General features: G+C 44.6%; 1 protein-coding gene across 1 annotated transcript in view; it reads right to left on the minus strand.

Moving 5' to 3' along the window:
• LOC139571408 (serine/threonine-protein kinase WNK4-like) overlaps window positions 1-26846 on the minus strand; it is a 114081-nt gene that overhangs the window by 23714 nt on the left and 63521 nt on the right. The window contains exons 6-13 of the mRNA XM_071394251.1: window positions 26467-26555; window positions 24769-24988; window positions 16790-17204; window positions 16001-16182; window positions 15766-15845; window positions 11879-12014; window positions 8564-8680; window positions 5048-5221 (exon numbers count right to left, since the gene is read on the minus strand). Of these exons, the coding sequence (XP_071250352.1) occupies window positions 5048-5221; window positions 8564-8680; window positions 11879-12014; window positions 15766-15845; window positions 16001-16182; window positions 16790-17204; window positions 24769-24988; window positions 26467-26555 (1413 nt within the window). The remainder of the gene's footprint in view (window positions 1-5047; window positions 5222-8563; window positions 8681-11878; window positions 12015-15765; window positions 15846-16000; window positions 16183-16789; window positions 17205-24768; window positions 24989-26466; window positions 26556-26846) is intronic.

Below are 26846 nucleotides of genomic sequence, written 5' to 3' on the forward strand. Positions count from 1 at the left end.
TGTCAATATTGTCGTGGACAAGAGCGCAATAAACAGCTCTACAGAGCTGGAAACATTCATTAGCTACTTCAGGCGAAGCGGGTTCCGTTGCAGCCTAGCTAGCTAGCTGGCAAGTTGATTGCAGGTGTTGACATAGGTGTCTGAGTTTGTGAGCTGAGTCGGTGTCCCCCGACAGCAGCCTGCCTGTAGCTCCACCACGGTGTTAATAATTCCTCAATATGTAACGTTAGCCTTGATTTGTATCCGATTGAGCGTCCAGCTACGAATGTCATCTCTCGCCACAGACAGGTTCAGTAACACCACAGCAAAAGCAGACGGTGACGTCTGACGCCTCCCCGGGGGGACACAAATTGTCCAAATAGTCTAGAAACGTATAAGGCCATATGGGGTCTCAGTTAGATATGTGGTCGGGTCAGCAGCCTGTTTTCAATCAGGTCCTGGTCCGGAGCCAGGAAGGAGATATTTCCAGGACTGCCTGAGGTAATTATGTACCCAGGGGGTAGTATGTGTAGGAAACCGGTCCTCCCGACCCACATGAAACAACACATTGTTCTCCACTATGGACATCCTAGATCTGTTCACTGGAATGCACAGCACAGCAGACATGTTGTTCTCTGGAGATAACAACATGTCCTGGCATTACAGAGTATCCTCTCCTGGCTGCCCCTATCTACTTCTGAAATGGCTCCCTATTCCCTATATAGTGCACTACTTTAGACCAGAGCCATGAACCCAAAGGTAGTGCACTATAAAGGGAATAGGGTGTCATGTGGGATGGAGACCCGTTCTCAGTGAACCACTCTGAACCTAAATAATGGTCTAGTTATATTATTAGAGCTGGAATGTAATGTACACAGGACGGTGGAGAGGAAAGTGTCACGTTCTTGATAATGGACGGACCAAGGCGCAGCGTGTGTAGAGTTCCACATCTTTATTACGGTGAAACATCAAACAAAAACAATAAACCAACAACGAAAACATGACATCAGTGGTTCTACATGCACTCACTCAAACCAATATCCCACAAAGCAGGTGGGAGAAAGGGCTTCCTAAATATGATCCCCAATTAGAGGCAACGATTACCAGCTGCGTCTAATTGAGAACCATACAACCCAGCCACATAGAAAATCAATGACTAGAACATCCCCCTAGTCACGCTCTGACCTAAACACCATAGAGAACCGAGGGCTCTCTATGGTCAGGGCATGACAGAAAGAGGGAGGCCTGTTGGTGCTTCCACTAATGACATCATAGGATTTATATGAAGGTTCAAGAGCTTTTTAGTACCACCATGTCCTGATTACAGTGTTACTCATATTGCTTTCTCCATAACTCCTAAACCCAGGAATATTCTTAACTATTAACTAATGCGTTTGAGACAATCAGTTGTGTTGTGACAAGGTAGGGGGGTATACAGAAGATAAAAGACCAAGTCCATATTATGGCAAGAACAGCTCAAATAAGCAAAGAGAAACGACAGTCCATCATTACTTTAAGACATGAAGGTCAGCCAATCTGGAACATTTCAAGAACAATGAACGTTTCTTCAAGTGCAGTCGCAAAAAACACCAAGCGCTATGATGAAAATGGCTCTCATGAGGACCGCCACAAGAATGGAAGATCAAGAGTTACCTCGGCTGCAGAGGATAAGTTTATTCGAGTCAGCAGCCTCAGAAATTGCAGCCCAAAAAAATGCTTCACAGAGTTCAAGTAACAGACACATCTCAACATCAACTGTTCAGAGGAGACTGTTTGAATCAGGCCTTCGTGGTCGAATTGTTGCAAAGAAACCACTACTAAAGGACACCAATAATAAGAAGAGACTTGCTTGGGCCAAGAAACACGAGCAATGGACATTAGACCAGTGGAAATTTGTCCTTTGGTCTGAAGTCCAAATTGGAGATTTTTGGTTCCAACAGCTGTGACATTGTGAGATGTGGTGTGGGTGAAAGGATAATCTCCACATGTGTATTTCCCACCGTAAAGCATGGAGGAGGAGGAGGTGTTATGGTGTGGGGGTGCTTTGCTGGTGACACTGTCTGCGATTTATTTAGAATTCAAGGCACACTTAACCAGCATGGCTACCACAGCATTCTTCAGTGATACGCCATCCCATCTGGTTAATGCTTAGTGGGCTCAATTGTTTTTCAACAGGACATTGACCCAACACACCTCCAGGATGTGTAAAGGCTATTTTACCAAGAAGGAGAGTGATGGAGTGCTGCATCAGATGACCTGGCCTCCACAATCCCCCGACCTCAACCAAATTGAGATGGTTTGGGATGAGTCAGACCGCAGAGTGAAGGAAAAGCAGCCAACAAGTGCTCAGCATATGTGGGAACTCCTTCAAGACTGTTGGAAAAGCAGTCCAGGTCAAGCTGGTTGAGAGGATGCCAAGAGTGTGCAAAGATGTCATCAAGGCAAAGGGCTGCTATTTGAAGAATCTCAAATATAAAATATATTTTGATTTGTTTAACACATTGTTGTCTTTGGTTTAGGTGATTTTTGTATTTATTTAACCTTTATTTAACTAGGCAATTCAGTTAAGAACAAATTCTTATTTACAATGACGGCCTACCAAAAGGCAAAAGGTCTCATGCGGGGACAGGAGCGGGGAATATGAAATTAAAATTAAATTAAAATAAAAGGACAAAACACACACCGGCTCTGATAATCGTCGGATGTGGCGGGGCTTGAAAACTATTACAGACTACAAAGGGAAACCCAGATGCGAGCTGCCCAGTGTAACGAGCGTACCAGACAAGCTTTTATGCTCGCTTCGAGGCAAGCAACACTGAAGCATGCACGAGAGTACCAGCTGTTCTGGATGACTGTGTGATAACGCTCTCGGTAGCCGATGTGAACAAAACCTTTAAACAGGTCAACATTCACAAAGCCGCTGGGCCAGACGGACTACCAGGAGGCTGAAGAAATTCGGCTTGTCACCAAAAGCACTCACAAACTTCTACAGATGCACAATCGAGAGCATCCTGTCGGGCTGTATCACCGCCTGGTACGGCAACTGCTCCGCCCACAACCGTAAGGCTCTCCAGAGGGTAGTGAGGTCTGCAGAACGCATCACCGGGGGCAAACTACCTGCCCTCCAGGACACCTACACCACCCGATGTCACAGGAAGGCCATAAAGATCATCAAGGACAACAACCACCCAAGCCACTGCCTGTTCACCCCGCTATCATCCAGAAGGCGAGGTCAGTACAGGTGCATCAAAGCAGGGACCGAGAGACTGAAAAACAGCTTCTATCTCCAGGCCATCAGACTGTTAAACAGCCACCACTAACATTTAGCGGCCGCTGCCAACATACTGACTCAACTCCAGCCACTTTAATAATGGGAATTGATGGAAATTATGTAAAAACGTACCACTAGCCACTTTAAACAATGCCACTTAATATAATGTTTACATACCCTACATTACTCATCTCATATGTATATGTATATACTGTACTCTATATCATCTACTGCATCTTGCCATCTTTATGTAATACATGTATCACTAGCCACTTTAAACTATGCCACTTTATGTTTACATACCCTACAGTACTCATCTCATATGTATATACTGTACTCTATACCATCTACTGCATCTTGCCTATGCCGTTCTGTACCATCACTCATTCATATATCTTTATGTACATATTCTTTATCCCTTTACACTTGTGTGTATAAGGTAGTAGTTGTGGAATTGTTAGGTTAGATTACTTGTTGGTTATTACTGCATTATCGGAACTAGAAGCACAAGCATTTCGCTACACTCGCATTAACATCTGCTAACCATGTGTATGTGACAAATAAAATTTGATTTGATTTGATTTGATTTGTACTCAAAGCATGCACGGGCCAACTGTCAAGTGTCTTCACTGACATTTTCAACCTCTCCCTAACCGAGTCTGTAATACCTACATGTTTCAAGCAGACCACCATAGTCCATGGTCCCAAGGAAGCGAAGGTAACCTGCCTAAATGATTACCACCCTGTGGCACTCACATCGGTAGCCATGAAGTGCTTTGAAAGGCTGGTCATGGTTCACATCAACATCATCCTCCCGGACACTCTAGACCCACTCCAATTCGCATACCGCCCCAACAGATCCATAGATGACGCAATCTCAATCGCACTCCACACTGCCCTTTCACACCTGGACAAAAGGAACACCTATGTGAGAATGCTGTTCATTGACTACAGCTCAGCGTTCAACACCATAGTGCCCACGAAGCTCATCACTAAGCTAAGAACTCTGGGACTAAACACCTCCCTCTGCAACTGGATCCTGGACTTCCTGATGGGATGCCGCCAGGTGGTAAGAGTAGACAACGCTGATCCTTAACACTGGGGCCCCTCAGGGGTGTGTACTTAGTCCCCTCCTGTATTCCCTGTTCACCCACGACTGCATGGCCAAACACGACTCCAACACTATCATTATGTTTGCTGACGACACAACATTGGTAGGCCTGATCACCGACGACGGTGAGACGGCTTATAGGGAGAAGATCAGAGAACTGGCAGTGGTGCCAGGACAACAACCTCTCCCTCAATGTGAGTGAGCAAAACGAAGGAGCTGATCGTGGACTACAGGAAAAGGCGGGCCGAACAGGCCCCCATTAACATCGACGGGGCTGTAGTGGAGTGGGTCGAGAGTTTCAAGTTCCTTGGTGTCCACATCACCAACGAACTATCATGGTCCAAGCATACCAAGACAGTCGTGAAGAGGGAACGACAATACCTTTTCCCCCTCAGGAGACTGAAAAGATTTGGCATGGGTCCCCAATCCTCAAAAGGTTCTAGAGCTGCACCATCGAGAGCATCCTCACCAGTTGCATCACCGCCTGGTATGGCAACTGCTCGGCATCTGACCGTAAGGCGCTACAGAGGGTAGTGCGAACGGCCCAGTACATCACTGGGGCCAAGCTCCCTGCCATCCAGAACCTATACAATAGGCGTTGTCAGAGGAAAGCCCATAAAAATGTCAGAGACTCCAGTCACCCAGGTTATGGACTGTTTTCTGCTGCTACCTGAGCTGGTACTGACCTGTGACGCAGACAATGAGTTGACCCTGTTGTGGTATTGTGGGCATGGCGCTCCATGGCTGCCGCCCACGTGAACCATGTGCTCCTTCATCAGAGTCTCCGCCCTCTTGATGATGTCACCCATGCGGTGGATGAAACCCTCCTTCTCCGATGGCAGGATGAACTCATTGTGTACCTGGAAAATACACACGCCATGAATAAATCAATAACACATGTCTGCCTGTTTGCCTGCCTGCATGCCTGTCTGTGTATGTACACTACCGTTCAAAGGTTTTGGGTCACTTAGAAATGTCCTTGGTTTTGAAAGACAAGCCATTTTTTTGTCCATTAAAATAATATCAAATTGATCAGAAATACAGTGTAGACATTGTTAATGAAACTGACAATTTTTTATGGAATATTTACATCGGCGTACAGAGGACCATTAGCAGCAACCATCACTCCTGTGTTCCAATGGCACATTGTGTTAGCTAATCAAAGTTGATCATTTAAAAAAAAATAATTGATCATGAGAAAACCATTTTGCAAGTATGTTAGCACAGCTGTAGACTGTTGTCCTGATTAAAGAAGTAATAAAACTGGCCTTCTTTAGACTAGTTGAGTATCTGGAGCATCAGCATTTGTGGGTTCGATTATAGGCTCAAAATGGCCAGAAACAAATAACTTTCATCTGAAACTTGTCAGTCTATTCTTGTTCTGAGAAATTAAGGCTATTCCATGTGAGAAATTACCAAGAAACTGAAGATCTCGTACAACGCTTTGTACTACTCCCTTCACAGAACAGCGCAAACTGGCTCTAACCATAATAGAAAGCGGAGTGAGAGGCCCCTATGCACAAATGAGTAAGAGGACAAGTACATTAGAGTGTCTAGTTTGAGAAACAGACGCCTCACAAGTCCTCAACTGGCAGCTTCATTAAATAGTACCCGCAAAACACAAGTCTCAACTAGAGGTCGACCGATTATTATTTTTCAACACCGATACCGATACTGATTATTGGAGGACCAAAAAAGTAGATACCGATTAATCGGCCGATTTTTTAAATGTATTTGTAATAATGACAATTACAACAATACTGAATGAACCCTTTTTGTATTTGTATTTCATATACCTTTGACTATTGGATGTTCTTATAGGCACTTTAGTATTGCCAGTGTAACAGTATAGCTTCCATCCCTCTCCTCGCTGCTACCTGGGCTCGAACCAGGAACACATCGACAACAGCCACCCTCGAAGCAGCGTTACCCATGCAGAGCAAGGGGAACAACTACTCCAAGTCTCAGAGTGAGTGACGTTTGAAACGCTATTAGCGCGCACCCTGCTAACTAGCTAGCCATTTCACATCGGTTACACCAGCCTAATCTCGGGAGTTGATAGGCTTCAATTCATAAACAGCAGAGCTGCTGGCAAAACGCACGAAAGTGCTGTTTGAATGAATGCTTACGAGCCTGCTGGTGCCCACCATCGCTCAGTCAGACTGCTTTATCAAATCATAGACTTAATTATAACATAATAACACACAGAAATACGAGCCTTAGGTCATTAATATGGTCGAATCCGGAAACTATCATCTCGAAAACAAAACATTTATTCTTTCAGTGAAATACGGAACCGTTCCATATTTTATCTAACGGGTGGCATCCATAAGTCTAAATATTCCTGTTACATTGCACAACCTTCAATGTTATGTCATAATTACGTAAAATTCTGTCAAATTAGTTCGCAATGAGCCAGGCGGCCCAAACTGTTGCATATACCCTGCCTCTGCGTGCAATGAACGCAAGAGAAGTGACACAATTTCACCTGGTTAATATTGCCTGCTAACCTGTATTCTTTCAGCTAAATATGCAGGTTTAAAAATATATACTTCTGTGTATTGATTTTAAGAAAGGCATTGATGTTTATGGTTAGGTACATGTTGGAGCAACAACAGTCCTTTTTCGCGAATGCGCACTGCATCGATTATATGCAACGCAGGACACGCTAGATAAACTAGTAATATCATCAACCATGTGTAGTTATAAAAAATCGGCAAAATCGGAGTTCAAAATTACCGATTTCCGATTGTTATGAAAACTTGAAATCGGCCCTAATTAATCGGCCATTCCGATTAATCGGTCGACCTCTAGTCTTAACGTCAACAGAGGTGACTCCGGGATGCTGGCCTTCTAGGCAGAGTTCCTCTGTCCAAGTGTCTGTGTTATTTTACCCATATTTTCTGCCGTTTCCAGCTACAGTAGTCATTTACAACATTAACAATGTCTACACTGTATTTCTGATCAATTTGATGTTATTTTAATGGACAAAAAAATGGCTTTTCTTTCAAAAACAAGTACATTTCTAAGTGACCCCAAACTTTTGAACGGTAGTGTATGTCTGTCTGCCCTCATTGTCATAACCTCCACACACAGTACTAATTTGTTGGAGCAGTCTAGAGCAGTGGTTCCCAACCCTTTCCGTTCCGGGGACCACCAAATCACGTCAAAATCTCAAGGACCACCATTAGTTGCAGATAATTTTTTTACATAAAATATTTGGTCAATTTTAGCAGTGAATGGAACAAATAAAAGGCCTTTTATTATTATTATATTAAAACAATTTGCATTGTGAACATTTATGTAAAATTGCCAACAATAACATTAATACTCCCAACTGTTATAATTTTTTCAACAACAAAAAAATATAACTAAAAAAATGTAATTAAAATAAATAATCACAATCAAAAATTTGGCCACCTGCAGTACCCCCGTGGACCACCAGTGGTCCGAGGACCACAGATTGAAAACCACTGGTCTAGAGCAGGATTAAGGCGGTTTGCATAATTCTGTGAATTGTGGTTTGATTGGATGGTTGGGTGTGGTGAATGGGCTGGCTCTCCTGTCAGCATGTCTTAATTCAGCTCTTGTAGTGCTGGTGTACTTCACTAATAACCACAGGGGCTTTTATAAGACCTAACTAACTCTGTGCCAAGACTCGACTAAACAAAAGCGCACTGTGTTTCATTCAGAGTTGGAATAAACAGAATAATCAGTCAACACAAAGTTCTAGAATTTACCACCAACAGAAGTAGAAAATACCACTACCTCATCTTGGCTACGTGCTTTGTGTATCCCTACGCCAGAACCCCGCCAAGTTCATAATCAAACCTAAATGAGACGTGTGTAAACTAAAATGGCACGGTGTAAACTGCTTATCTACATGCCTCACATCCCCCTAACTGAGATACATCTATATGACATAGAAACACAGAGAAAAGTGTTTAAACTAGAAGTGGGACGTAGAGCCTGTGCTGCTGTGTGAGATAGGGGAAGATAGTAGAATCTGCTATTAAATTAAGCTGGTAGTGCTTCATTTCTCTGGAGATTATACTACCCTATAGTGTGTAGGTCTGTTATTTGGAGATCAGTGAAGGGCCAATGGTCGACTGAGTAGACTAGGTCTGCGTCCCAAATGGTGTACCCTATTTCCTATTTAGGGCCCTGGTTAAAAGTAGTGAACTACAGAGGTGACCACTAACCATGACAACTGCGATGTCCTCTGGGTTGTCTCCGTCCAGGTCGAACTTGAAGGTAACCATCTTATCATTGTGAGTCTGCAGCTGACACTCCACCACCCGGTCGTCTTTGTCAGAGAGCTGCACATAGAGACACCATCCATCAGGGTAACTTTGTTTATGTTCTGTAGACTAAAGAAACACTGGGGAAGCAGCAGAACGTCTGTATGTAGAATGTGTGTATGCAGGACGTGTGTATGCAGGATGTCGTCATAGTCATAGTTTTGATGTCTTAACTATTATTCTACAATGTAGAAAATAGTAAAAATAAAGAAAAACCCTTGAATGAGTCGGTGTGTCCGAAATTTTGACTGGTACTGTATACAGTGGGGAGAACAAGTATTTGATACACTGCCGATTTTGCAGGTTTTCCTACTTACAAAGCATGTAGAGGTCTGTAATTTTTATCATAGGTACACTGCAACTGTGAGAGACGGAATCTAAAACAAAAACCCAGAAAATCACATTGTATGATTTTTAAGTAATTAATTTGCATTTTATTGCATGACATAAGTATTTGATACATTTTATTTTATTTTATTTTTTATTTCACCTTTATTTAACCAGGTAGGCTAGTTGAGAACAAGTTCTAATTTGCAACTGCGACCTGGCCAAGATAAAGCATAGCAGTGTGAACAGACAACAACACAGAGTTACACATGGAGTAAACAATAAACAAGTCAATAACATGGTAGAAAAAAGAGAATCTATATACAATGTGTGCAAAAGGCATGAGGAGGTAGGCAATAAATCGAATAATTACAATTTAGCAGATTAACACTGGAGTGATAAATCATCAGATGATCATGTGCAAGTAGAGATACTGGTGTGCAAAAGAGCAGAAAAGTAAATAAATAAAAGCAGTATGGGGGGTGAGGTAGGTAAATTGGGTGGGCTATATACCGATGGACTATGTACAGCTGCAGCGATCGGTTAGCTGCTCGGATAGCAGATGTTTAAAGTTGTTGAGGGAGATAAAAGTCTCCAACTTCAGAGATTTTTGCAATTCGTTCCAGTCGCAGGGAGCAGAGAACTGGAAGGAAAGGCGTCCAAATGAGGTTTTGGCTTTAGGGATGATCAGTGAGATACACCTGCTGGAGCGCGTGCTACGGGTGGGTGTAGCCATCGTGACCAGTGAACTGAGATAAGGCGGCACTTTACCTAGCATAGCCTTGTAGATGACCTGGAGCCAGTGGGTCTGACGATGAACATGTAGCGAGGGCCAGCCGACTAGGGCATACATGTCGCAGTGGTGGGTCGTATAAGGTGCTTTAGTAACAAAACGGATGGCACTGTGATAAACTGCATCCAGTTTGCTGAGTAGAGTATTGGAAGCTATTTTGTAGATGACATCGCCGAAGTCGAGGATCGGTAGGATAGTCAGTTTTACTAGGGTAAGTTTGGCGGCGTGAGTGAAGGAGGCTTTGTTGCGAAATAGAAAGCCGACTCTAGATTTGATTTTGGATTGGAGATGTTTGATATGAGTCTGGAAGGAGAGTTTGCAGTCTAGCCAGACACCTAGGTACTTATAGATGTCCACATATTCTAGGTCGGAACCGTCCAGGGTGTTGATGCTAGTCGGGCGTGCGGGTGCAGGCAGCGAACGGTTGAAAAGCATGCATTTGGTTTTACTAGCGTTTAAGAGCAGTTGGAGGCCACGGAAGGAGTGTTGTATGGCATTGTATGGCATCAGAAAAGCAGAACTTAATATTTGGTACAGAAACCTTTGTTTGCAATTACAGAGATCATACGTTTCCTGTAGTTCTTGACCAGGTCTGCACACATTGCAGCAGGGATTTTGGCCCACTTCTCCATACAGGCCTTCTCCAGATCCTTCATGTTTCGGGGCTGTCGCTGGGCAACACGGACTTTCAGCTCCCTCCAAAGATTTTCTATTGGGTTCAGGTCTGGAGATAGGCCACTCCAGGACCTTGAGATGCTTCTTACGGAGCCACTCCTTAGTTGCCCTGGCAATGTTTTTCGGGTCGTTGTCATGCTGGAAGACCCAGCCACGACACATCTTCAATGCTCTTACTGAGGGAAGGAGGTTGTTGGCCAAGATCTCACGATACATGGCCCCATCCATCCTCCCCTCAATACGGTGCAGTCGTCCTGTCCCCTTTGCAGAAAAGCATCCCCAAAGAATGATGTTTCCACCTCCATGCTTCACGGTTGGGATGAGGTTCTTGGGGTTGTACTCATCCTTCTTCTTCCTCCAAACACGGCGAGTGGAGTTTAGACCAAAAATATCTATTTTTGACTCATCAGACCACATGACCTTCTCCCATTTCTCCTCTGGATCATCCAGATGGTCATTGGCAAACTTCAGACGGGCCTGGACATGCGCTGGCTTGAGCAGGGGGACCTTGCGTGCGCTGCAGGATTTTAATCCATGACGGCGTAGTGTGTTACTAATGGTTTTCTTTGAGACTGTGGTCCCAGCTCTCTTCAGGTCATTGACCAGGTCCTGCCATGTAGTTCTGGGCTGATCCCTCACCTTCCTCATGATCATTGATGCCCCACGAGGTGAGATCTTGCATGGAGCCCCAGACTGAGGGTGATTGACCGTCATCTTGAACTTCTTCCATTTTCTAATAATTGCGCCAACAGTTGTTGCCTTCTCACCAAGCTGCTTGCATATTGTCCTGTAGCCCATCCCAGCCTTGTGCAGGTCTACAATTTTATCTCTGATGTCCTTACACAGCTCTCTGGTCTTGGCCATTGTGGAGAGGTTGGAGTCTGTTTGATTGAGTGTGTGGACAGGTGTCTTTTATACAGGTAACGAGTTCAAACAGGTGCAGTTAATACAGGTAATGAGTGGAGAACAGGAGGGCTTCTTAAAGAAAAACTAACAGGTCTGTGAGAGCCGGAATTCTTACTGGTTGGTAGGTGATCAAATACTTATGTCATGCAATAAAATGCAAATGAATTACTTAAAAATCATACAATGTGATGTTCTGGATTTTTGTCTTAGATTCCGTCTCTCACAGTTGAAGTGTACCTATGATAAAAATTACAGACCTCTACATGCTTTGTAAGTAGGAAAACCTGCAAAATCGGCAGTGTATCAAATTCTTGTTCTCCCCACTGTATATTAAAAAAGTGCTGCTGCTAAATTAATATAGGGGAAACTGCAAAGTAGGCATCCCAAATGGTACCCCATTAGCATTATATTCCCCCACTATATAGGGAATAGGGTGCTCTTGGGACAGGCCCTAATTGTGGGCTTGACAATCAGTTGTATAGAATAGTCTTGATTGATTAATTGATTTGTTTTACCCCAGTGATGCGCAGTCTTGAACGGGCTCTCCTCCGGAACAGCTTGCCAGCCGTGCGCCTGGCAGCAGTCTTGCCACTCCTCTCTGATAGGCCCTCGTAGCCATCACTCAAACCCGAGGTCACGTCGGAGGCATAGCTGTGAAGATGATTGGCGTGTTAGTAAATTTGTCATTACCACTGTAAAACCACTGGTGCATTTTATGTTGCAGTCATTTATGAGTTAATAACCATGCAATGAGGATGAAATAGAAATAACCACACGTCACAATAGGAAACAGAGCTAGACCGTTAAACATCCCAAATATACACTCACCGGCCAATTTATTAGGTACAACCCCCGTTCACGACAATTAATGAATGAATCAATCAAATGTATTTATAAAGCCCTTTTTACATCCGCCGATGTCACAAATCACTCCTACAAACAGTGAGTCACATGACCGTGGTTTGCTATATAAAGCGGGCAGACGGGCATCGAGGCATTTAGTTATTGTTTGATTGAACGTTAGAATGGGCAAAACGAGTGACTAAAGCGACTTTGAGTTTGCAATGATTGTCAGTGCCAGGCACGTCAGAACCAGTATCTCTGAAACGGCCGCCCTCCTGGGCTTTTTACGCACTACAGTGTGTAGGGTTTACCGAGAATGGTGCTGTCACATCTACTCCCGCTCCTTCCCTCCGGCGTTCGACGTCGCCGGTATACTAACCACCAGTCCTGGGATCCATCGTTACGCACACCTGGCATCCATTATTACGCGCACCTGCAGATCATTATGATACTCACCTGGACTCCATTACCTTCCTGATTATCTCCCCTTTATCTGTCACTCCCTTGGGTTCCTTCCTCAGTCGGTATTGTTCCTGTGTTCATGCATTGTCGCCACTGTTATGTTGTCTCGTTTCATGTTTGTTGTTTTATTAAACGTTTCACCTGCACCTGCTTCTCGACTCACAGCGTCTCTGTTACAGGTGCGACAAAAAAAAACATCCAGTCAGTGGCAGTCCTGTGGGTGAAAACAGCTCATTGATGAGAGAGGTGGAAGGAGAATGGCAAGAATTGTGGAAGCAGGCGGGTCACAAACAGGCGGGTCACAAACAGACAAATAACGGCACAGTACGATAGTATCGTGCAGAATGGCATCTTGGAACGCACAACACGTTGATTCTTGTCATAGAATGGCTATTGCAGCAGACTACCAAACCGGGTTCCACTCCTATGAGCTAAAAAGGAGAAGAAGTGGTTCCAGCAGGCACGCAATCACCAACACTAGACAGTTGAGGAGTGGAAAAACATTTCTTGGAACATGACAGCGAGTTTACTTGAGTGGCCTGCGCAGTCCCCAGACCTCAACCCAATAGAGCATCTTTGGGATGAGATGGAACGGGCTGTTCACAGCATGAATGTAACGCTGTCCAATCTGCAGCAACTGCGTGATACCATCGCAGCAGTATGGACCAACATCCCTGTGGAACATTTCCGACACATTGTAGAATGCCCTGAAGAATTCAGGCTGTTCTGGAGGCAAATGGGGGCCCGTGCCAGTGCTAGATGGGTGTACCTGATAAACTGTCCGGTGAGTGTATATGCCAAATAAAGCCTAATGTGAGGATATAGTAAACGTTAGTGTGCTGTAATATGGGACACATCTCTGAAAGAAAACAATACAGTCATAAGAAAGGAACAACAAATCCATGTGTTCTCTTCAGCAGTGGAGCATTTATGTAATGAAAACGTGTTACACAGCCTGGGAGAAAATGCAGTAAAAAGCTTCACGGTTAGCTAATTGAGTCCCCTGGGTCTCTTAGAGCCGTGGTCCCTGATTTATCCCTCCAGCCATCCACTACTCCTCTGAGGCCAGCAAACATTTACAGACACACGCTCTACTGGTTAGAAGATTCCACTGTGCTTTCTAACCATTCTCTAAAATGTGAATAACTTTTGGGTAACTTTAGTTCACAGCGGATAAAACTTGAACAAGGTATTCCCTAGACAGAATGGGCACCAGATGACAACACACACGTAAAGGACCTCACGCTACTTGCTTAGCGAGTACCACTTCCTCCTGATTTGGATCACACCGAGGCTCGAACCCAGGACCTCTGCCTTGCTAGCACACGTGACCTCCTTCCGGAAGTGTCTTACCAATCGCACCACGCAAAAAGCTTGCTATTCAGCGGCGCAAGTGGGGAAATTTCAAGCTGAGGAGTAAGTTTCACACATCCCCATGTGCTACACATGCAGGACCATACACACACCCGCACACACGCACACAGACTAGCCCCACACCATTCAAGGCTCCCCTACAGAGAAGAAAGCTGTTCTCCTCACATACCGCTTCATGAAAACACAGTTACCAGAAACATCTGATACGAAAGTAAAACAGAAACATCAGAGTCCATTGTGCTTCAATAAATAGACTACAGAGAGGCTGTTGTTTCCCTCAGCTGGAGAGAGAGAGAGGCTGTTGTCTCCCTCAGCTGGAGAGAGAGAGAGGCTGTTGTTTCCCTCAGCTGGAGAGAGAGAGAGGCTGTTGTTTCCCTCAGCTGGAGAGAGAGAGAGGCTGTTGTTTCCCTCAGCTGGAGAGAGAGAGAGAGAGGCTGTTGTTTCCCTCAGCTGGAGAGAGAGAGAGGCTGTTGTTTCCCTCAGCTGGAGAGAGAGAGAGGCTGTTGTTTCCCTCAGCTGGAGAGAGAGGCTGTTATTTCCCTCAGCTGGAGAGAGAGAGAGGCTGTTGTTTCCCTCAGCTGGAGAGAGAGAGAGGCTGTTGTTTCCCTCAGCTGGAGAGAGAGAGAGGCTGTTGTTTCCCTCAGCTGGAGAGAGAGAGAGAGATGCTGTTGTTTCCCTCAGCTGGAGAGAGAGAGAGAGAGAGAGAGAGGCTGTTGTTTCCCTCAGCTGGAGAGAGAGAGAGAGAGGCTGTTGTTTCCCTCAGCTGGAGAGAGAGAGAGAGAGGCTGCTGTTTCCCTCAGCTGGAGAGAGAGGCTGTTGTTTCCCTCAGCTGGAGAGAGAGAGAGGCTGTTGTTTCCCTCAGCTGGAGAGAGGGGCTGTTTTGTCCATCAGCTGGAGAGAGAGGCTGTTGTGTCCCTCAGCTGGAGAGAGACAGGCTGTGTTTATATCAGCTGGAGAGAGAAAGAGAGAGAGGGTGTTGTGTCCCTCAGCTGGAGAGAGACAGGCTGTTGTTTCCCTCAGCTGGAGAGAGGGGCTGTTGTGTCCCTCAGCTAGAGAGAGGGGCTGTCGTTTCCCTCAGCTAGAGAGAGGGGCTGTCGTTTCCCTCAGCTAGAGAGAGGGGCTGTCGTTTCCCTCAGCTAGAGAGAGGGGCTGTCGTTTCCCTCAGCTAGAGAGAGGGGCTGTCGTTTCCCTCAGCTAGAGAGAGATGCTGTCGTTTCCCTCAGCTAGAGAGAGGGGCTGTCGTTTCCCTCAGCTAGAGAGAGGGGCTGTCGTTTCCCTCAGCTAGAGAGAGGGGCTGTCGTTTCCCTCAGCTAGAGAGAGGGGCTGTCGTTTCCCTCAGCTAGAGAGAGGGGCTGTCGTTTCCCTCAGCTAGAGAGAGGGGCTGTTAAGAACCTCAGGTCAGTCTGCTGTTTGGACACAGATGTGTACGGAGGCGTATGAAGCGTAGAGGTTAGATGGTCCAGTTGGAACTTGACAACTGGTGGTCTGTTTATCTCGGATTCCACTGCTGTTGGAAGCAGATCAGCATTGACTGACCCTATGCCTCTCAACGTGTGTGTGTGCGTGCGTACGTGCGTACGTGTACGTGCGTGCGCATTTGTGTGTGTGTGTGCGTTGGTATTTGTGTGTCTGGAGGTAATGGGAAAGGCAAGAGATGAATTTCTCTTTTTAGCAAAAATGGACAATAAAGTATCTATCCTAGGGAAGAGGCTGAGGAATGTACCTGTCCACAGGTGAGTTGAAGCCGCTGGTAGAGTGTCCTCCAGAGTGGCCATGCTCCATATTACCCAATACTGCAATACTCTACAAACAGGACAAGGGAGAGGGAACAGTCAGGAAGAGGGAACAGACACATAGTGTATTATGGTAATTCAAAAATAAAATGTTATGAATGTATAGTTCAGGTAGAGTTACTAGTCATCATCATAGCTAGCTAGCTATTGGTCCCATTCACACACCGAGGGGAAGCGGAGGGCTGGGATGGAGTGGTGCTGAGGGTGTCTGTTGAGGGCGGTAGTCCCAGTCCCAGTGTTTTGGGTCAGGGTGGGAGGGGTCAGGGTTGACCAGTTGAGGCTGACCGCTATCTCCAGGGGATCCTGGAGGCCAGAGGAGCTGAGATAGTCGTCTGTCTCGCAGTCAGCTGTTACAACAAACACATCTGACATCAGCCATGAGCATGTGACTGAGCAGGCATGAGACATCAGCCATGAGCATGTGACTGACCAGGCATGAGACATCAGCCATGAGCATGTGACTGACCAGGCATGAGACATCAGCCATGAGCATGTGACTGACCAGGCATGAGACATCAGCCATGAGCATGTGACTGACCAGGCAGGGCCGCACTCACTGACTGACTGACACAGACGCACTCACACAAAGGAGTGCATGCACGCATGCACACGCACACATGCACACGCACACGCACACACACACACACACACACACACACACACACACACACACACACACACACACACACACACACACACACACACACACACACTCAACTGGTGAGGTACACTGTAAGACCATCAGGGACTGAATAATTAAGTTATCCTCCTTTCTTTCAGAGTCTCCCACATGTACGTCTAGTCAGGGCCATTCAGCACTACAACAGTTATGAAACCAACAGTTATGAAAGCAATGAACCCTGGTCAAAAGTAGTGCACTATATAGGGACTAGGGTGCCATTCAGGACAGAGCCACAGCCTAAATTGGCTAAATGTTAAGTTAAGTGTTCTCACAGTTGGCCGAGGAGCAGCTGGTGTGGTGGACCTGGAAGTGCTGGTGCTGGTCTGCCTCTGGTTCCTCAGGTTCATGGATGAAGCTGGCGTTGATGCCCGAGTCCAGAGAGCTGTTGACGGGGGACAGGGCGGGGGTCAGCGGGTTCGGGGGGAGGCGATCCTGGCTCTGGGCCGGGGTGGGGGCGTGGACGCCTATGGGGCTCTGATGGGGCTTTGATGGAGACCTGTTGATTTTCAGGTAGGGAGGCTGCAGTGCAGGCTTGGGCTCCTCCTCAATGGCCTCCTCCTCTTCCTGCTTCTTCTTCTCTGCGAGGCGGCGCAGTTTGTCACGCTGGCGCTTGATGACGTTGACGCGGTCTCGAATGGCCTTGGCCACAAGCTTGAAGTCGGCCTCGCACACGAAGCCCAGCACTACCTGGGAGAAGGGACGTAGCAGAGTCAGGACTTAATACTGATACAAACAGGGAACACATCACGGTCCATGAACTACCACTGTCTGTGTAAATAATAATGCATAGAGGTCTGATGTACTTCCTGACCGTGCTGTTCTGTACTGTACAGATGTAGAATCTTAATTTGAGCCAGTTTGCTACAGCAGGACAAATAATCCTACAGCAACAGGAAATGTGAATGATTATGTGGATTATAATTCATTTACATTTTTGTAGTGGTTGATACATTTTTGGTAAGGGAAAATCAAGTCTGACATTTCAAAGTGGAAATTACAAACTTCAGAAAGCTTTTTAAGCCTCAAATACACTACAAGTTTGCATTATCTGCTGCACAGGAAAACTCTCTATGACAACAGTGATCAAATTAAGATAGTGCACTTGTACACCCCCCGTGGACAGGACGCTAGTCTTGTCATTTGCTGTGTAGATAATCAATATGTATTGAGCGGATGCTGTGGAGGGGAGGGGCTGATCTGAGGCCCTATGATATTTTTCAAAAATGTATGTAAAAGATACAGCTGTAAATCATAAAGTGGGCCTTTAAAGGATGGTGTTACATCAAAACCTGTCCCATTCTGAACATAGTGTTCCAGTCTCAGACTGGCCGGGAGAAAAAGGTCTGCGTCTCAAATTGCACCCTATTTCTTCTATAGCGCACTACTTTGACCATGGCCCATAGGGAAGGGCCCATAGGGCTCTGGTCAAAGGTACTGTAGGGCACTATATAGGGTGTAACTTGGGATGTACACAAAGTTGGTGGTTTACCTCCCTCCTCTCTCTAACCCTTCTCTCAACATCTCGTCAGATTACGCTGTTAGATTCCCATAACCCAGACTAAATGTCCTGGATGATAATACATGGGAACTTGATGAAAAGGCAGCAGGCAGGAGGAAGAGGTATGGAATTGTGGCTGGTAGCCAGGCCGGGTCCTTCTCATTAAAAGTGACCTCTGCTAAGAGGGCTGGAGGACACAAAGTCCTACGTCCCAAATGGCATGGTCAAAAGTAGTGCACTATAAAGGGAAAAGGGTACCATTTGGGATGACATTTGGGACTCAACCTAGGAAAGGCTGTTTCATATGACCTCCTGTTCGTGAGAGCGAGAGACATTATATTATTAAAGCCCTGACCTCTGCTTTCTTCTTTTCGCTCTCCTCTCACCTCTACCACTGATGATTAAACGCTGAGCTGTACCCTTGACACACTGTCTGCAGGCACGTCCACTTCACTTTATGGGCTTTCCACGATTGTAATCAAATCGTAAACTATGTGATCTTGGGGTATTAGATTCTATGTGTTTCCTGGTCTGTTGCAAAAGGGATATCTAAATATCCTCAGATCCTCAAAAGGTTCTACAGCTGCACCATCGAGAGCATCCTGACTGGTTGCATCACTGCCTGGTATGGCAACTGCTCGGCCTTCGACCTCAATGCACTACACTAGTGCGTACGGCCCAGTACATCACTGGGGCCAAGCTTCCTGCCATCCAGGACCTCTATATCAGGCAGTGTCAGAGGACGGTCCTAAAATTGTCAAAGCCTCCAGCCACCCTAGTCATAGTCTGTTCTCTCTGCTAACGCACGGTAAGCGGTAACGGAGCGCCAGGTCGAGGTCCAAAAGGCTTCTTAACAACTTCTACCCCCAAGCCATAAGACTCCTGAACAGCTAATCAAAGGACTACCCATACCCCTCTTTTACACTGCTGCTACTCTCTGTTTATTATCTATGCATAGTCACTTTAACTCAGTCCTTCTCAAATAGTGGGGCGCGCCCCCCTGGGGGGGCTCGTGTGACCCTGAGGAACATGCTTTTTTTTGCCGCAGGGAGTAGGTTGTTTTTGCACCGAACAAGAGCACACAGCACAGAACAGGATATATGAAGTGCAGATAACAAACCCTTAAGAGACACCATGGAAAAATATTTAACAGGGATGAAAAGAAAAGCGGAGAGAGAAGGAGATAATGAGACAAACGTAAGTCTCCCGAAAGCTAAGATGAGGAAATATGACGACGCGTACGTAGCGCTTGGCTTCACTGTGACTACGGTGACTATTACTGTGTCTAAAAATGTTGGCAGCGGACAGCATGAAGCCAAATAAATTAAGGCGTCACTTAAAGACATTACACCCCAATCACGCTGATAAGCCGCTTGAGTTTTTTCAGCGAAAACGTGCCGAATATTGCCAACAATCGTCCCGCTTTGTGAATGCTACTTCAGTAAACCAGCGAGCACTGTTAGCATCATATAAGGTGGCGTACCAAATTGCTCAGTGCAAAAAAAAACACTCCATAGCAGAGGAGCTGATACTACCTGCAGCATTAGACATGGTCTCTGTCATGCTGGATGACGCAAGAGCTGCAAAAATAAAAACTATGACTTCCTCATTTAGATTTTTTTTTAATCAGCACAAATTGTTTTATTCATTTTTGTTTTATAGATCAGTGTTTCATATATTGTGCTCCTAAGTTAATGTTGCTGATCAATTTGAATGTATTATTATTTATTGATTATATTTAATAAAATTTTTCAGTATCAAATGGTCAAAAAATGTTTACAGTTTAAATAAGGCCTGAATTTTTTTTTAAATTTCAGGCAAATTTATGCACTTTAAGTCTTTTCTGTTACAGACTAAAAAACAATGTTAATAAAGTTATTCTTTGTTGTAAGTTGATCTATATTTCTTTCTTTTTTCTTTTTTTGTTTCCTTTAATGTTAGTAAGGATACAATGTTATGCAGAGGTGTACTTATAACAATTCTATAGACAAATGATACTATTTACAGTCGCGGCGGAGAGTTGGGGGGCGCGAAATGTTTACTTCTTCCTAGGGGGGGCGTAACAGAAAATAATTGAGAAGCACTGCTTTAACTCTACCTACATGTACATATTACCTCAATTACCTCGACTAACCGGTGCTCCTGCACATTGACTCTGTACTGGTACCCCCTGTATATAGCCTCGCTACTGTTATTTTACTGCTGCTGTTTAATTATTTGTTCATTTTATTTTCTATTTTCTACTTATCTATTTTTTACTTAACACTTAATTTTATATATTTTTTAACATCTTAAAGCTTTGTTGGTTAAGGGCTTATAACTAAGCATTTCACTGTAAGCTCTACACCTGTTGTATTCGGCACATGTGACAAATACAATTTTATTTGATTAGACGGTCTGCTAAATGAGGTGAATGTAGCTTTATCATCTGAATCTACATAGAATATTCATTCTTCAACTCATCCTGTACTGATTATTACCACTGTATGGTGTAAAATATATAAACTCAGCAAAAATAGAAATGTCCCTTTTTCACGACCCTGTCTTTCAAAGATAATTCGTAAAAATCCAAACTTCCCAGATCTTCATTGTAAAGGGTTTAAACACTGTTTCCCATGCTTGTTCAATAAACCATACACAATTAATGGACATGCACCTGTGGAACGGTCGTTAAGACACTAACAGCTTACAGACGTTAGACAATTAAGGTCACAGTTATGAAAACTTAGGACACTAAAGAGGCCTTTCTACTGACTCTGAAAAACACCAAAAGAAAGATGCCCAGAGTCCCTGCTCATCTGCATGAGCGTGCCTTAGGCATGCTGCAAGGAGGCATGAGGACTGCAGATGTGGCCAGGGAAATAAATTGCAATGTCCGTATTGTGAGACGCCTAAGACAGAGCTACAGCGAGACAGAACGGACAGCTGATCATCCTCGCAGTGGCAGACCACGTGTAACAACACCTGCACAGGATCGGTACATCCGAACATCACACCTGCGGGACAGATACAGGATGGCAACAACAACTGCCTGAGTTACACCAGGAACGCACAATCCATCCATCAGTGCTCAGACTGTCCGCAATAGGCTGAGAGAGGCTGGACTGAAGGCTTGTAGGCCTGTTGTAAGGCAGGTCCTCACCAGACATCACCGGTAACAATGTCGCCTATGGGCACAAACCCACCGTTGCTGGACTAGACAGGGCTGGCAAAAAGTGCTCTTCACTGACGAGTCGTGGTTTTGTCTCACCAGGGGTGATGGCCGGATTCGCGTTTATCGTCAAAGGAATGAGCGTTACACCGAGGCCTGTACTCTGGAGCGGGATCGATTTGGAGGTGAAGGGTCCATCATGGTCTAGGGCGGTGTGTCACAGCATCATCGGACTCAGCTTGTTGTCATTACAGGCAATCTCAGCGCTGTGCATTACAGGGAAGGCATCCTCCTCCCTCATGTGGTACCCTTCCTGCAGGCTCATCCTGACATGATCCTTCAGCATGACAATGCCACCAGCCATACTGCTCATCCTGTGCGTGACTTCCTGCAAGACAGGAATGTCAGTGTTCTGCCATGGCCAGCGAAGAGCCCGGATCTCAATCCCATTGAGCACGTCAGGACCTGTTGGATCGGAGGGTGAGGGCTAGGGCCATTCCCCCCAGAAATGTCCGGGAACTTGCACGTGCCTTGGTGGAAGAGTGGGGTAACATCTCACAGCAAGAACTGACAAATCTGGTGCAGTCCATGAGGAGGAGATGCACTGCAGTACTTAATGCAGCTGGTGGCACACCAGATACTGACTGTTACTTTTGATTTTGACCCTCCCTTTGTTCAGGGACACATTATTACATTTCTGTTAGTCACATGTCTGTGGAACTTGTTCAGTTTATGTCTCAGTTGTTGAATCTTGTTATGTTCATACAAATATTTACACATGTTAAATTTGCTGAAAATAAACGCAGTTGACAGTGTAAGGAGTTTATATATCTATATACTACCGTTCAAAAGTTTGGGGTCACTTAGAAATGTCCTTGTTTTAGAGCCAGTTTGTGCTGTTCTGTGAAGGGAGTAGTACATAGCTTGTACGAGATCTTCAGTTTCTTGGCAATTTCTCGCATGGAATAGCCTTCATTTCTCAGATTAAGAATAGACTGACGAGTTTCAGAAGAAAGTGCTTTGTTTCTGGACATTTTGAGCCTATAATCGAACCCACAAATGCTGATGCTCCAGATACCCAACTAGTCTAAAGAAGGCCAGTTTTATTGCTTCTTTAATCAGGACAATAGTTTTCAGCTGTGCTAACATAATTGCAAAAGGGTTTTCTAATGATCAATTAGCCTTTTAAAATGATCAACTTGGATTAGCTAACACCACGTGCCATTGGAACACAGGAGTGATGGTTGCTGATAATGGGCCTCTGTACATCTATGTAGATATTCCATTAAAAATCTGCCGTTTCCAGCTACAATAGTCATTTACAACATTAACAATGTCTACACTGTATTTATGATAAATTTGATGTTATTTTAATGGACAAAAAATGTGCTTTTCTTTCAAAAACAAGGACATTTCTAAGTGACCCCAAACCTTTGAATGGTAGTATATATATACAGTGGGGAGAACAAGTATTTGATACACTGCCGATTTTGCAGGTTTTCCTACTTACAAAGCATGTAGAGGTCTGTAATTTTTATCATAGGTACACTTCAACTGTGAGAGACGGAATTTAAAACAAAAATCCAGAAAATCACATTGTATGATTTTTAAGTAATTAATTTGCATTTTATTGCATGACATAAGTATTTGATCACCTACCAACCAGTAAGAATTCCGGCTCTCACAGACCTGTTAGTTTTTCTTTAAGAAGCCCTCCTGTTCTCCACTCATTACCTGTATTAACTGCACCTTTTTGAACTCGTTACCTGTATAAAAGACACCTGTCCACACACTCAATCAAACAGACTCCAACCTCTCCACAATGGCCAAGACCAGAGAGCTGTGTAAGGACATCAGGGATAAAATTGTAGACCTGCACAAGGCTGGGATGGGCTACAGGACAATAGGTAAGCAGCTTGGTGAGAAGGCAACAACTGTTGGCGCAATTATTAGAAAATGGAAGAAGTTCAAGATGACGGTCAATCACCCTCGGTCTGGGGCTCCATGCAAGATCTCACCTCGTAGGGCATCAATGATCATGAGGAAGGTGAGGGATCAGCCCAGAACTACACGGCAGGACCTGGTCAATGACCTGAAGAGAGCTGGGACCACAGTCTCAAAGAAAACCATTAGTAACACACTACGCCGTCATGGATTAAAATCCTGCAGCGCACGCAAGGTCCCCCTGCTCAAGCCAGCGCATGTCCAGGCCCGTCTGAAGTTTGCCAATGACCATCTGGATGATCCAGAGGAGGAATTGGAGAAGGTCATGTGGTCTGATGAGACGAAAATAGAGCTTTTTGGTCTAAACTCCACTCGCGGTGTTTGGAGGAAGAAGAAGGATTAGTAAAACCCCAAGAACACCATCCTAACCGTGAAGCTTGGAGGTGGAAACATCATTCTTTGGGGATGTTTTTCTGCAAAGGGGACAGGACGACTGCACCGTATTGAGGGGAGGATGGATGGGGCCATGCATCGCGAGATCTTGGCCAACAACCTCCTTCCCTCAGTAAGAGCATTGAAGATAGGTCGTGGCTGGGTCTTCCAGCATGACAACGACCCGAAACACACAGCCAGGGCAACTAAGGAGTGGCTCCGTAAGAAGCATCTCAAGGTCCTGGAGTGGCCTTGCCAGTCTCCAGACCTGAACCCAATAGAAAATCTTTGGAGGGAGCTGAAAGTCCGTATTGCCCAGCGACAGCCCCGAAACCTGAAGGATCTGGAGAAGGTCTGTATGGAGGAGTGGGCCAAAATCCCTGCTGCAGTGTGTGCAAACCTGGTCAAGAACTACAGGAAACGTATGATCTCTGTAATTGCAAACAAAGGTTTCTGTACCAAATATTAAGTTCTGCTTTTCTGATGTATCAAATACTTATGTCATGCAATAAAATGCAAATTAATTACTTAAAAATCATACAATGTGATTTTCTGGATTTTTGTTTTAGATTCCGTCTCTCACAGTTGAAGTGTACCTGTGATAAAAATTACAGACCTCTACATGCTTTGTAAGTAGGAAAACCTGCAAAATCGGCAGTGTATCAAATACTTGTTCTCCCCACTGTATATATATATATACACACTTACGTATCCAGAGACACTGTATGTATAACTTATTTTGTTTGTCTCTAAAAATAAGAATGGCTGTGTTTTCACCTGGTGCAACAGTGACACTCCAACAATGTGTAAGCTGAGTCTACTACCTACCTGCATAATAGCTATAGTATTACACCTAGCTGTCTCCACTGGTCCTTAGCTTGAGAGCCACAACAGGAAACCCTTCTTATCATTAATGCTACAACTAGAGGACATGAAGATTAAAGAGGACATGATGCTAGGCAAGTGCAAAGGTCAAGACAAGTGTTATGGAAAGATACCCAGCCTCAGGGGTCTCTCTCACACAGCCTATTACAGCAACAGTTGTTACCACATGAGTAGTACCAAAGGGAGTGGATACAGTATACCAATCGAAACTTATACAAATCTCAACTTGACCATTTCATGGCTTTCTTACTGTTTTCATCTCTGCTGAGAGCTCTGCTCTGAGTACGATTTTACATACAGTATGGCAAATAAACCTGCAACTTGAAATGTGAGCTGCTCACCATCTCCTGCGCCACCACCTCTGGCACATCCTTGTAGAGTTCAAACAGGAACTCAATGGCGTTGTTGTCCTTGTACTTCCCGTGGAGTGTCTTGGTGTCGTCCATGCGGAGCCACAGCTTCAGGCCTGACTTCACCGTGTCGTCCTCCTCAGCCAACTCAACATGGACGCCGTTGTTCTCCTGGAAGAATGTGTGCTCCAGCAGGTCCTGGATGGTGTACCTGAGGTAAAGGAATCATATAGTCGGAAGTTTACATACACTTAGGTTGGAGTCATTAAAACTCGTTTTTCAACCACTCCACAAATTTCTTGTTCACAAACTATAGTTTTGGCAATTTGGTTAAGACATCTACTTTGTGCATGACACAAGTAATTTTTCAAACAATTTCCAAACACCTGAAGGTACCATGTGCATCTGTACAAACAATAGTACGCAAGTATAAACACCATGGGACCACACAGCCGTCATACCGCTCAGGAAGGAGACACGTTCTGTCTCCTAGAGATGAACGTACTTTGGTGCGAAAAGTGCAAATCAATCCCAGAACAACAGCAAAGGACCTGGTGAAGATCCTGGAGGAAACAGGTACAAAAGTATCTATATCCACAGTAAAACGAGTCATATATCGACATAACTTGAAAGGCTGCTCAGCAAGGAAGAAGCCACAGCTCCAAAACCGCCATAAAAAAAGCCAGACTATGGTTTGTAACTGCACATGGGGACAAAGATCATACTTTTTGGAGAAATGTCCTCTGGTCTGATGAAACAAAAACAGAACTGTTTGGCCATAATGACCATCGTTATGTTTGGAGGATAAAGGTAGGCTTGCAAGCCGAAGAACACCATCCCAATCGTGAAGCACGGGGTTGGCAGCATCATGTTGTAGGGGTGCTTTGCTGCAGGAGCACTTCACAAAATAAATGGCATCATGAGGAAGGGAAATGATGTGGATATATTGAAGCAACATCTCAAGACATCAGTCAGGAAGTTAAAAGCTTGGTCGCAAATGGATCTTCCAAATGGACATTGACCCCAAGCATACTTCTAAAGTTGTGGCAAAATGGCTTAAGGACAACAAAGTCAAGATATTGGAGTGGCCATCACAAAACACCTGATCTCAATCCTATAGAAAATGTGTGGGCAGAACTGAAGAAGTGTGTGCGAGCAAGGAGGCCAACAAACCTGACTCAGTAACACCAGCTCTGTCAGGATGAATGAGCCAAAATTCACCCAACTTAGAGGTGGGAAGCTTGTGGAAGGCTACCCGAAACGTTTGACCCAAGTTAAAGAATTTAAAGGCAATGCTACCAAATACTAATTGAGTGTATGTAAACTTCTGACCCACTAGAAATGTGATGAAAGAAATTAAAGCTGAAATAAATCATTCTCTCTACTACTATTCTGACATTTCAAATTCTTAAAATAAAGTGGTGATCCCAACTGACCTAAAACAGGGAATTTTTACTAGGATTAAATGTCAGGAATTGTGAAAAACTGAGTTTAAATGTATTTGGCTAAGGTGTATGTAATCTTCCAACATTAACTGTAGCTATTCAATTCAATCAACTCCTTTTAATTGGACACCTTAATTAAACGCCAAAGGATTTGATATATCATTTACTGGAATGTTCATTTCACCCTATGTGTAATATCTCATATGTTTTATGTAATATAAGAATATTATGAGAAGCCAAATACCTTTCATCTTTGTCCATCCGGATACATCCTTCGATGATCTCTTTGAGCTCTGGGACCTTGACTTTGTAGAAACTGTCTGGCTTCATCCCCTGTAAGGAGAAGTATTCTGGTTAGCATTGCTTATTTACATGCTTGGTTCAAAATGGAAGGCAATGGTAACCTAAGGGAACATAGTAGTACCACAGGGAAATGTACAAATACAAAGAAAAAAGGAATGTCCCCAACTCTGGTACCATGGCCTGACGAAGATCGGATGGAAACGTTTTCTTATTTGATGTGTCTGATTAAATCACCATGGAAACAGAAAAGACCAAAGAGACTGTCTATCTGTTCATGTTAGTGTTGCCGTTTAAAGGACAGACCAGAGAGACTGTCTATTT

This window comes from Salvelinus alpinus, chromosome 3 (assembly GCF_045679555.1).
Source record: "Salvelinus alpinus chromosome 3, SLU_Salpinus.1, whole genome shotgun sequence".
Taxonomy (NCBI): Eukaryota; Metazoa; Chordata; class Actinopteri; order Salmoniformes; family Salmonidae; genus Salvelinus; species Salvelinus alpinus.